Raw genomic sequence first — 12,708 nt, forward strand, 5'->3', positions numbered from 1 at the left:
GAAGCGTTTCACAGCTCCACACAGCGCATGAGCTAACCTGCTATCTGATTTTTACTAAGGAAAAACACCGAATAGAGAGGGCTCTAAGAACCCCGGTCCAACATACACATGTGCTTCCGTGGCCAGTACAACCCAGTTGTAGGTCACATGACACACACAACCCATCATCACCTACAAAAAATGGCAAAAACACTCAACAGAGGAACGCCGTTTTTTTCACAATGAGAGAATACATCATTCTTGATTAGTATCGACCACAGGCCTTGCTAAGCACACATGACAGCAACCAAACCAATTTCCCTTTAGGAAATAAGTTTCTCCAGCAGATTTAGCACAACCTCAGCAATCAAGCTAAGAGTTACATCGTATCCCTACCACACAAAAGACACAATTAATGCACAACATGTCTGATAGGAGGATGAAAAAGTCCCCAGGGAACCGGGGGGGAAACACAATCCTCCTATTTTACCCTCAATACGGCCAGTTAAAACAGGAAAACCTGTTAATGTGTGAACACACTGTTCATTGTCATTACAGTCTGAGAAAGAACATTCTTTTACTCACTTGTCACCAAGCATAGCTTCATAGGTTAGTTACCTTAGTTGTGAGTACACGGCCGTGTTTCTCACACAACAACCAGATCATTACATCCCGTTTGCACGGAGAAGCTAACTGCCAGTGACAAAAACAGCTCACACATAACCCGCAACGTATCCTAAATGCATTGTAGCAACACACGTTTTGGGAAAAACACCGTTATTCACAATACATTTAGCAAAGTAAAACCAGAAGACGTGTTATGAGGTCTGGTCAACCCCGTTCCTACCCGGAACGCAGATCAGCGAAGTGCAGTCACAGACACTGTAGGAACACAGCCGCTCCTGTGTTGTCCGAACTGGGCAGCGTCACCGCCCCAACCCGCACTACAGTCCCCTGTTGATGCAACCTTGCCGTCCTGGCTCAGGGCAGGGTCGACGAAAACATCCCCTGTCAAGGATGACGTCGTGGTCAAGAGTGTAAAACATGTTAAAATCAAAGCACGTTCAACAGAATAGCATCAAGCTAACGGCCGCTCCAACCGTTCGGGTGCTACTGCTTCTGCTCGCGAGACGCCGATCTAACGACGCACGCGATCAGAAGCGAGCTCACGGCGGCGCGCGAGAAGCTAAGCTACCCCGCGCCAGGCCATGGCCATAGCAGCAAGCTAACGTTACCTAGCGACCACGACATGCTAGCCCCGCAGCTAACAGCTGACTGGCTAATAGTAGGCCCTAAGCAGGCCATGCAGCGATCCAGCAGGCTAACGCAGCAGTTAACAGCTGACTGGCTAACCGTAAGCTATGAACATGTAAACAATGACATAACACTCACCCAGACAGGCCGCCGTTCTGAACCTCCTCACTTTTTAAGAGAAAAGAGAAAACAAGATGTCAACACCGCTTCACAACGGTGACTTTACCACATCCGACGGAATCAGCACAGTACCAACTGGCCTGTGTAGCTGACTTTGAACATGAATCTGCCGCTATCGCACATTACATGCACATATCCCCTCGTGAAGGAATACTCTCATTTGGATATGAAAGATGGGGCCTTAACACGGTGACAGAGAGAATCCACTCGTCCAGAACACACAGGGATCACCAGTGTCAATGGTCGCGGCCCACTAGTTAAAACTATAATGGTCTTCAGACCAAGGCCTTCTGTCGCCTAGGTGGCTGAACAAAGGACCCTAGCCTGGGGCCGGTTTCCATAAACTTTGTCAAGTAGCCCCCATAGCACTAACAGACAAGTGGAGCCCGCCAGCAAACACTACTCACCCAACCTGGAACGCACCGCTTCTCACAACAGCGGCATGTCCGACAGTTCAGCTGTGGCCTGACAGGTTTCACCCCAACAAACACAGCAAGGAACTGCAGTTGAGAAGCATGCAGCGGCGTGCTCCCAATACGAAAACCGGTGGAGGGTTTTTAGAATGATCATCATCTTCCAGACACTCCAGTACGAAGACAATATCGCCGTATTTTCTCGAAAATAGTGAGAGAGAAAATAAAGATATGATGTCAACGTATCCTTGTTTCCCAAAGCTGCTCCTAAACCTTTCTTCCATCATGGTGTCAAGTGTGGGGATCTACCGAGGCACTTCTTCCTTGTGGTGAAAGCGAGAAGGAGGAGAGTGGGTGGCCCCACCCCTGCTTATATGGGTAAGCTGATAGGGGTGTGGTCAGACGAATATTGGGATTAAAGGTACATTGTGGTCTTTATTCAGTGCGCGTGCACGTATGCGAGATAGTGCAGAGAGCGATGCCGAGCGAGAGCGATACGATACAGAACCTCCCACCTTCTCTGTCATCTGTCACTTGTTACTGTCACTTGTTTTCCCTGTCATTTAGTGCTGTCAATTAGGGGTTGGCTCTGATTGGCTGTCACGGGGGTGTGTGTGGAATGTTGGTATTTGGTGGCTATATAACATTCCTTTCCTCTGCTTGTCATTTGTCAGGTCTTCACTATAGGCGTTCGGAGATAACGCGGGCGGTTCCTGTTCTGGACCACCACTAAGCTCCATTATCTAATTCTCTCGTTCCCTTGCCTTGGCATAGTATCCTAGTATTACTCTTTGTGTTCTTTACTATTAAAGTCGAACCTGTTCAAGAGTATACCTTCTCCGTCTCTGTGATTGCCTACAACAATTGGAACTCACCTACCTCCATCCTGACAGCAGGGGGCTAGGGTTGTTAAATGTATAATCTGTCTAATTTATTGTCTAATCATTGTTGTGTTAGTTGATGTTTTTGGATGTCTTTTTATGTATTATTGTTATTATTGTGTTGTGAGTTGTGTTGTTTCATGTTTGAAAATTGAAAATAAAAAAGATTTGATCACAAAGAAATATATATTATACTATAAGACGTCACCATCACTTTCGTACCAACCGAGCCCTTATTGGATTATTTATATTTGACGAAACTGATGAGTTATATTCATTAAAGAAAGTTGATTTAATAAAAAAAACTAATTTAATCAGATTAATCACTTTATTCAAATTGAGGATTTAGTTAAAAAAAAATTATGAAATCACTTTTATTTATTTTTTTACAGACATTCGAAGCTTCGAATGTTAAAAAATGACATTTGGTACAGCCCTAAACACTATACACACCAGGGTCTAAGACTGGGTATACACACCAGGGTCTAACACTGCAGTACACACCAGGGTCTAACACTATACACACCAGGGTCACATTTACATTTAGTCATTTAGCTGAATGCTTTTATCCAAAGCGACTTACAAGTTCTGTACGACAAGTCATCAGGAAGGGCACAACTCTTATCAGCTGAGTAACAATGTTCAGCAAAGTGTTGAGTGCTACAGTGTAGGTTAGTTTATTAGGACAAGTGCATGACAGTAAGGTTAGTTAGGGTTAGATTAAAAAAATTATAATTTCAGATAATGGTTGAAGTGCGTCTTTAGTCGACACACTGGGTACACGCCAGGGTCTAGCTGGGTACACAGTACACCAGGGTCTAACGCTGGGTATACACACCAGGGTCTAGCTGGGTACACACTGACAAACGCTTGCTTTGATTTGAACAATTTAAAATGTGTTATAATAATAATAATTTAGGACCTGCTCAGAGGTCATCAATCGGCACACATGCGATGCATGCATGCAATTCGTATCTGCGATTAACCCATCCCGTCGTCCTTCCCCCCCAAGGGCAGCCGGGAGCAGACAGGCATCAACGTGAGCCGCGCCAGGGGACCAATCCAAGTGCTCCTGTCCGTCTTCGTCAAGGACGCCACAGCGTTAGCGATCTATTGTTGTGCATGTTTTTCCATTGGGTTTATCTTATCGGGGGGAAACCCTTGCGAGCACGGGGAGAACATGCAAACTCCACACAGAAAGGCCTGGGAGATACCCCACCTGGGTAACTGGCATCATGGAAACCTGGTCCCCAAGCGGGAATCGAACCCTGGACCTTCTTGCTGTGAGGCGACAGTGTTAACCACTACACCACCGTGCTGTAATGTTTGTGTTTCCCCCAGCAATCTGTAAATAACCAGATTATACTATTGTTAATAATAATAATAATAATAATAATAATAATACTATTGTTAAAATGAATCCATTGTTAAATGCATGCATTTGGATTATGCTTTAATGCAGAAGATTAAGCATGACTGCTGTGTTGACTTCAGTTACTACTTCTGACTCTATTTTCAGACTATTGATTTATCCTCTTAGGTGAATACACATCAATAGGCTATTGATCATCTGAGGCTTCCCCGTTCCTATTATTAGGGAGGGATATTTCCATGTCATGATTATCCCACCCCACTCGAAACAAAAGCAGTTCTAACGTATCATATACCATGCCTAATGGCTGTATCATGACCCACTGTCTCTTTAAGAGGCTTGGATGCAGTATACGCAATTGCCTCATCATCTCTAGACTACATGGCTGCAGGAATACACTCTCATCAGCATCATTTTTCTTTTTGCATGCCATCGGTGACTTTTCACGTAACCATCCATACAGTACGTCTGTTGGGGACGAATTCTACACAACGATGTAGAACTTCATCGATCTGCCAAGATGGTACAGTATTGTGCTGTGTTTTCTCATTAGAATGTTGTGGGGGGTTTAATGAAACTGTTCTAGTTTTCTTTTAGCAGGCAATATCCCAGTTGAATAACCAAATGTAGGGCACAGGCACAGCGAGGACAAAATTAGTTTGTCAGCTATTTCTGCTCCTGACGATTCTACGCACGAACGGGATCTTGCATCGGAAAGTAACCCAATATCTGTCTTGTCGGGTGTCCTGTTCAGATATAAATATATATATAATATATCGGTCTGGCTATAGCGTTACACTCCAGGGATGCCACTGATCGCTGCCCAGTTTGGCTTAGGCGTCGTGTGAGAGGACGAGGGGAAATTGTGAAGATCGTTTGTTCCAAGGACAAAACGCAATTGATCTACATCTGATGATGAGATAAACAGATCCGAAGACTGTCGCACTAACTTAAAATTTAAATGCATTTGAGTTTCGTAACGCTTGGCCTCTGGAGTCTGGACTGTAATAGTAGGCCTTACATGATGATGTACTACATCCACATTTGTACCAACATGTCCATATTTGTCCAACAAGGTGTCTTGCTCGTTAAAACTGATGTTCACGATTACATAATAACGGTGATTGTGCGTATTTAGCACTTGTTGCGCAGGGGGAGGGGGCAGCGTGATTGGCTATATAGCTGTCTCATTATCCCGTAATAACATAACATTTGCAAAATTGCAAAGCATGTTGGCTGTTTTTGTTGCAATAAGGTCTGTTTCAGTGGTTCACATAGTTTGACTCATCCTGACAACAACAAAAGCAGCCATCGGTTTTTCCACCCCTCTACCCACTGAAATCCCACCCACGCATCAGACACAAAAACTGTAAATGAAGCACAGTACCATGTTGTCATATTTTGCCTAGAGGCCGCTGTTTGGCGACATGACTGATTCTACCTTTAAATATGATGACGACAACTGGCCAAAACTTGACTATACCAAGTGTCAAGATATTCTTTGTTTCTGAGATTCTGGTGCCAGTTTATTAGGCTGGTCGTGTTTATCTCTGGCTAATGAGGACAGCTGAAGGTGTGGCGTTGAAAGCAGCATTGTCAGTGAACTATCACTGTTGCCTTGTGTCAGAGTCTGCACTGAAAGAGGACTTTATTTGCTAAAGGGGCTTGCAATGACTGGACTAGTTTCAAGGCTGTGTGATGACCACACACAATACAATACTCACACATTCTCACAAGGAAGTTATTTCAGTGTTAATTCAATTAATTAATTATATAATGTGGGCTATTCATGGATAGAGGACACTGCATAAGTATATGGTCTGGAAGTCAGTTGTTATTAATTTAATAGAACTTAACATTAAATTAAAGAATAAAATAAAATAAATTGTTTACTGTTTTTATTTTTTATTTGATGCAGTTCACCAGCACTGAGGTCTCCTAGCCTCCCTCTCTAGAGAAGCCAATAGGGAGGGAGGAGATCCACCACACAAATGTCACTCACTCCCAGTCGTAAGCCCTCTACAGGTCAGCGCAGGTACTTTTCTTTTTTGTTTATTTCTCTCACCTCCTCTCAGAAATACCTGTAGAAGTACTATCTACTAACCTTTGTACTGTCTTTTACTTTATTATGCACTTTGCTATTAAGTAATCTACCATGCCTATATTACTACCTACTATCCTAATATGTCTATACAACTATACAAGACTGTAGCACTCAAGTTCGACACTGTTTGACGATCAATCTTACTTGTACCCTTCCTGCTGACTTGTCGTACAGAACATGTAAGTCACTTTGGATAAAAGCGTCAGCTATATTAATTGCACTTATCTGATGTTATGACTTTTCACCCACCAGTGAGTGATATTGTGAGTGGCTGGTGTGTAACAGGATGTCTCTTGACACCACAGGCGGTCGATGGGCACCAGTGGAGGTGGGCGATATTCACGCATCGATGCCTCCAATACGCACACGTATCCTGGGCGGGCTCGAGGTGTGGAGGGCAGCAGCCCCACAGCTCAGACCTACCCCCCCAGCACGCCCAGGTGAGAGGCTGCTTCACAAAACCCTCTTCCCACACTGGCTGCGTTCACACTACAAAATGTATTAATAGTTTGAAACACAAAACAGCTCAACATAAATACAGTACAATACAGACGAAACAAAACACAAAAACATAGTACAGTACAATACAGACAAAACAAAACACACAAACATAGTACAATACAGTACAATTACAATACAGAAAAAACAAAACACACTAACAAATGGGGGGGGGGGGGGTGCAGATCAAACACTTCTACATTCAATCATATAGTATATTCTCCAGATATGTCCTTATAAAGATCCAGGGACCGTCCTCCCCATGGTCATATTCAGCGAGTGTTGAAGCTGCTTGTTCCATTGTCAATAGGTCCATGAAATTATCTTTAAAATGTGGCCAAGTTCAGATTCCAGTGTGAACTGGTCACGCTCCTGAGCTGACCCGTATGCACAAATGAACATAATAAGCAAGGCATCTAGTTTTTACACACTTTGGCCAGTGTTGTAGTACTCGAGTGCTGGACTGATTTTCAGGACTTGGACTTGAGCACTGATGACTCAGACTTGGACTTGGACTCAACCATTAACTGCATTCAGACTCGGAAGGTGCAGGCGAGGACTTGTTAATTGATAAATATACAGTTATACATTTTTTATATTTTTTGTAATAGGCCCGAATCATTTGGCATAAGATATTGATTGCATTTGTTTGACTATTGTGTCACAAAGTAAATAAACTCCCTTTGAAATGGTGACGGCTGTGTCATTTATGTTTAATGTAGACCTTTTTTATTTGTATGTCAGCTCTTTGACTGCCAGAGTGGAGTGGACTCAACCTCGATGACTTGGACTCGGACTCGGACTAGGGTCATGGGGACTCGACTCGGACTCTGCTCGGGCTCTTCTTTGGTGACTCGGACTCGAACACTGGGGACTCGAGACGCGACTTGGACTTGAGATTTAGTGACTCGACTACAACACTGACTGTAGCCACCTCTGTGGGACAAAGGAGGACCAGGGCCCTGTTTCTTGTACCTGGTTCAACTAAGTCGATCAAGATGTCATTATCCAGCTTCAGTTAACCCGATGTTTGAAGCCGGGATTTTCCTGTTCCTCGAAGGTGGATTCAGTCTTGTTAACTCAAGCCAGACTTGCGACCCAGGCTAAATGCGCGCGGCCGCTTCAGTTGAAAAGCCAGCACGTATCGATAGCAGAGAATCTGATTCTCTAGCGGCATTGATTGATTAATTGATTTAGAACTTTATTAACATATTGCAGTACGGCTCAATCGCCTCGCCGACAAGTTAAATGCGTTATCTATAGGCTAATTTCAAGTCCCTCATTACCTCAATCAATCAGATTATATTTCTTTAAACTTGCCTGCTGGATTGAATAATCAAATGAGATCTTGCTAGCGAAAATAATTAGTAAAACTGTTATACAGAATAACGATACGGCTCCCTTACCCATTGATTGATGTATGGTCGATCTTTTACTTATCTTCTCTGTGGTCTAACAGGTTGTTCTTTTGACTTTCACGCAGACGACCGGGGTTCGAGACCCAGTCATCTCCTTCTTTTTGCAATATAGGAATAATTCAATTTGGTGCACGTTGAGAGCTATATAAAGAATGACATCCTCAATGCATGTAGATTTATAATATTTTAACTTAAAACTATGCTACCTTTGCGTATAATCATTAATATTATATTCCAAAAATGTATATTGGAAAGACGGGGTTTCAAACCCCGGTCGCCGGGTTGCCAGGATTGAGCACTACCGCTGAGCCACTGTGCCAGATGGGATAAATTCATTGTTTATACATTAATGAACGAGAGACCCGTGTTTAGAATATTCTTTGTTTTGAATGAAGTTTTATCTCTTTATCCTCATTCATTAATGTGACGTCAACGGCTCATTCAATTTCTCAAATCCGTCAAACAGCGCATCTCATCAGACATCTTAATCCCAGTTACAATTAAAATAACCACATAATGTGTACATCGCACGAGCGAGCGCCACGGTATATATAACGTGCATTATTTAGGACAAAGTGAATTTAGTATCAGCATTTTGGGTCTATTTTACATTTCAAAAGCCCCCTCTGGAAGAATGGAGCACAAAAACGTAATTCAGAATGGTATAATGCAGATCGTAGACTGTGGGAATAATTTCAGGAAACGGGCTGTCACTTCTTTGCGGGGGCGTGGCGATGGTTCAGGCTAACTTGAACTTAAACTCTGCTTTCGACCAGGCTCAAACTTTTGGATCTGTTGTCATGGTGATTTGGAAAATCCAGGTACGGGGAACCGGAAAGTCCGGCTAACTCAGTTATCCAGTTAAAGTTATCCGGCTAACTCAGTTATCCAGGTACGAGGAACGGGGCCCAGATAACTAACTACCCATATTGGATTATTGTGTTGCTGGGTTGGGGGGGGAGGTTGTGTCGAACAGATGATTGAAAGATTTAAAGGAATAGCATGCGGTAGCATCTACCTAACCTGACGACCAAAAATGCTGTTAAGAAATGACTGAGCAACGCAGGATGGAATTCCTAATTCATCATGGAATAAATAAAAAAAGAAGGAATGCAATGCCTGCATACACACCAGTGACTCAGCCACTCTGTATAACACAGGAAACCTACCAGCTCACCCCTATAGGTTCTTTCCAGCCCCTATACTGTAGGTTATTATCTCATATTTCTATATTCAGAGTTAATTATATTGTTTACACTGATTATTTTTCTCATTATCTTTATATTCAGATCTAATTGTATTGCCTATATTTATGTCTTTCTACTATTACCCTGCCCATACCTGTACCTCCCCTCCCCCCATGCTGCTATGATGCCCAAATCAATAAAGGAATATCTTATCTCAGCCTTACCTGTGATGAGATACTATATATAGGTCAATAGTACTCTGGAATGCTCTGCCGAAAAACATCTTATCTACAATGCATAACAAAATTACTTAAAAAAAAATATTAAGAGATATCTTGCAAACATGTCAAGTATGTAACTGTTATCTGTGTATATTTTTTTTATTTGACTGGAATGTTAGATTTTATAATGTGAATTTGTATATTTGTATTAATTTTTAATTTACATGTTTTGTTTTATTTGAATTTGTATTTTTAGTTGTACATTTGTATTGTATTTGTTTTGGCCCGGGACCCCAGGAAGACTAGAGGCTCTTTCATGCGTCTCTAATGGGGATCCTTTAACATAAACATAAACATAAACATACATCTTGTGTGCAAATGACCTTTCCAACGCCTGCGTGTCTGTTCCAGGCGACAGGCGAAGAGCACAGCCTGCACGGACAACCACGGCATCAGAACCCCTGCCCCGGAGCAGTACCTCACGCCCCTGCAGCAGAAGGAGGTGTGCATACGACACCTCCGCTCCAGGCTGCGGGAGAACGCGGAGCGTCTGCAGCACAGGTGAACCCCGGGAGGAGGTGTTGTGATGATCAGGGACATTTCAAGATGTACTTGTGAAAGACGTGCACAGAGAGGATTTCTTGGTAAACCTGTACTATAGGGCCGCCCCGTCGTAGCCGATCGGATGACCGTCATTGATACGTCTTTAATTGATCCATTGTTTTTAGTGAGAGTGAGTGAGTGTATTTCTGAGCAAAGGCAACTCTGGTATCGGTTACCCCTTTCACTGCCGCACTACCAAACGGCTAACCCTTTCACTGCGACAACACACAGAAGGTTAACCCTTTCACTGCCAAACAACAGCAGGTTAACCCTTTCACTACCACACTACAGAAGGTTAACCCGGTTACCGTTGGTAGTGTGATAGTAAAGGGTTAACCTTCGGTAGTGTGGCAGTGAAAGGGTTAACGGTGTTCTAGATCTAAAGAAGCCATCTTTCATTTGCAGGATAATGTAGGGAAAGCCCTAGTATTCAGTTTGTCTACAAAACCCTATGACTATTACTTGACTAAGCATTTCGTAAGATGGGGTCAGCCCGACGATCTTTGATAAGCAACTCCGCCAACAGCTTGCACACAGCTTGTACCACAAACTAGCAGATTCTCTCTCTCTACTGTATCTCTGCTGTCTCTGGTGTAAACGACCATGTTATGTATACCTTCCAGAAAGAGATTAACTGCGCTCTTGCGAAACCCTGCGTGTGCTATAATCCCATCCTCTCCATCAGGGACTTTGAGATAGATGAGCTGAAGACCCAGCTGTGCCGGATGCAGGAGGACTGGATAGAGGAGGAGTGCCACCGCGTGGAGGCCCAGCTGGCCCTGAAGGACGCCCGCAGGGAGATCCACCACCTCCAGGGCGTGGTGGAAACAACGGTGAGGACCAACCTCGACCCCCGCGGCGAGCAACACGATCCTCACGACCGCAAGCCGTACCCTACGGGGCTACAGGTGGCCAGACCCGGCGGTAAGTCTCGCTCCTGCGGCTGTTCCCCGGCCGGCACCCTGAGTCGCAGCGCCGCCCGGCTGAGCGGGGAGTCGCTGCAACTGGAACGCACCCAAAACGCTCCACCCGACCTAAGTGGGGCGTCCCCCCGCCCGGAGGGACGGACCCACCTGCTCCTGGAGGCCGCCCTCCTTTCGGAGCAGCTGGCCCCGCCGCCCCCCGGCCACCACCACGTCCGAGGCGGCCCCCCAGTCGTCGCCTCCTCAGTGCCTCGCTCCTCCACCTACGATAAGCTGTGCAGCGGAGGAGCCGTCCTGCCCGTCTCCCACTCCTGCCACACGCTCAGCAGCAGCAGCTGCAGGTGTCACGCCTACCTCCCTCATCATCACCTGTTCCTGCACCTGCCTCAGGAGGAGGTGCCACCAGCAGCGGTTCCCCCTCCTGTCACGGTCTCCATCCCCGTACCCGTCCCTGCTCCCGTGGCGGAGAGCAAGCCGGAGGTCCGATCCCAGGCCTGTAGCCCCACCATGACCTGGCTCTCTGAAGAAGGAGCGGGCGAAGAGCTAAGCGTCATCTCCTTGGCAACGGCAGACACCTGCATCACCCCCTCGGAGCTGCGTTCCTTCCCGCCCTCGTTGCCGGCGTCCTCGTGGTCCACGCTCGCCGACGGCACAGAGCCGCTGCTGCCCTCAGATCGGCCGCCGACGGAGCCGGTGCCGGCGGTCGTACAAACCCGTCAGCCCGGAGGAGAGAGGCAGGAAGCCACCGTGGTGGAAATGGAAGAGGATAGGGACGAGGAGGAGGAAGGTGGAAACGAGGAGGAAGAGGAGGGGGGCGCGCCACAGCGGTGCCACTGGAGCCGCTACTTCCTGATAGACCTGTTGGCGTTGGCCATGCCGGTGGTGCCGACGGTGGCCTGGATGTGCCGCCGGGCGCCGCGGGATGCCGTGCCCATGTACCACATCGGCTCCCTGCTGAGAGGCTGCTGCGCCGTGGCCCTTCACTCGCTGCGGCGCAGGGGGGCTGGCGGGGGGCGCGGGGGGCCAGTGAGCATGAACGGGGCGGTGCCCATCTGAGGGTCCTCGGCCGCGCCTCCCTCTCAGTGTGAACATCCAGAGCCCCAGACCTCTTAACCCTTTCACTACCACACTACCAAAGGGTTAACCCTTTCACTGCGACAATACATAAGGTTAACCCTTTCACTGCCACACAACAAAGGGTTAACCCTTTTCACAACCACCCTACAGAAGGTTAACCGTCTGTAGTGTGGTTGTGAAAGGTTAACCGTCTGTAGTGTGGTAGTGAAAGGTTAACCTTCTGTAGTGTGGTTGTGAAAGGTTAACCTTCTGTAGTGTGGTTGTGAAAGGTTAACCTTCTGTAGTGTGGTTGTGAAAGGTTAACCTTCTGTAGTGTGGCAGTGAAAGGGTTAAGAGGCACAGCACAGCACAGCCGCGGACACGCTGACTCGGCTTCCATCGCATCTCGTCATTACCGCGTGTCCCGGCGCCAGGAGGACTGACTGCATCCGGTCGTAATGCCGTTTTAACCCGAAGAAAAATACATATGTTTTTGCTAACATAAATAAGGCCCCTCTGATATGATTATTAGATTTACCATAACACCCTTGTGTTTTGTGATCATGCCTTGCCTTCGAGAAATAATTACTATTAGTAATTTAATAGAGAATGTTCCATG

At 45.8% G+C, this 12,708-nt stretch overlaps 1 protein-coding gene across 1 annotated transcript; it reads left to right on the plus strand.

Moving 5' to 3' along the window:
• Nucleotides 1-6,070: 6,070 nt before the first annotated feature.
• Nucleotides 6,071-12,089, plus strand: snpha (syntaphilin a; the record flags this gene model as incomplete). The annotated part of the gene is made up of 4 exons (XM_084332897.1): nucleotides 6,071-6,114; nucleotides 6,489-6,623; nucleotides 9,919-10,068; nucleotides 10,796-12,089. 4 exons carry the CDS (start codon nucleotides 6,071-6,073, stop codon nucleotides 12,087-12,089), a joined length of 1,623 nt encoding a protein of 540 aa, XP_084189023.1.
• Between the last annotated feature and the right edge of the window lie 619 nt (nucleotides 12,090-12,708).

Source organism: Notolepis coatsorum, assembly GCF_963971535.1.
Source record: "Notolepis coatsorum genome assembly, chromosome: 17".
Classification (NCBI taxonomy): domain Eukaryota; kingdom Metazoa; phylum Chordata; class Actinopteri; order Aulopiformes; family Paralepididae; genus Notolepis; species Notolepis coatsorum.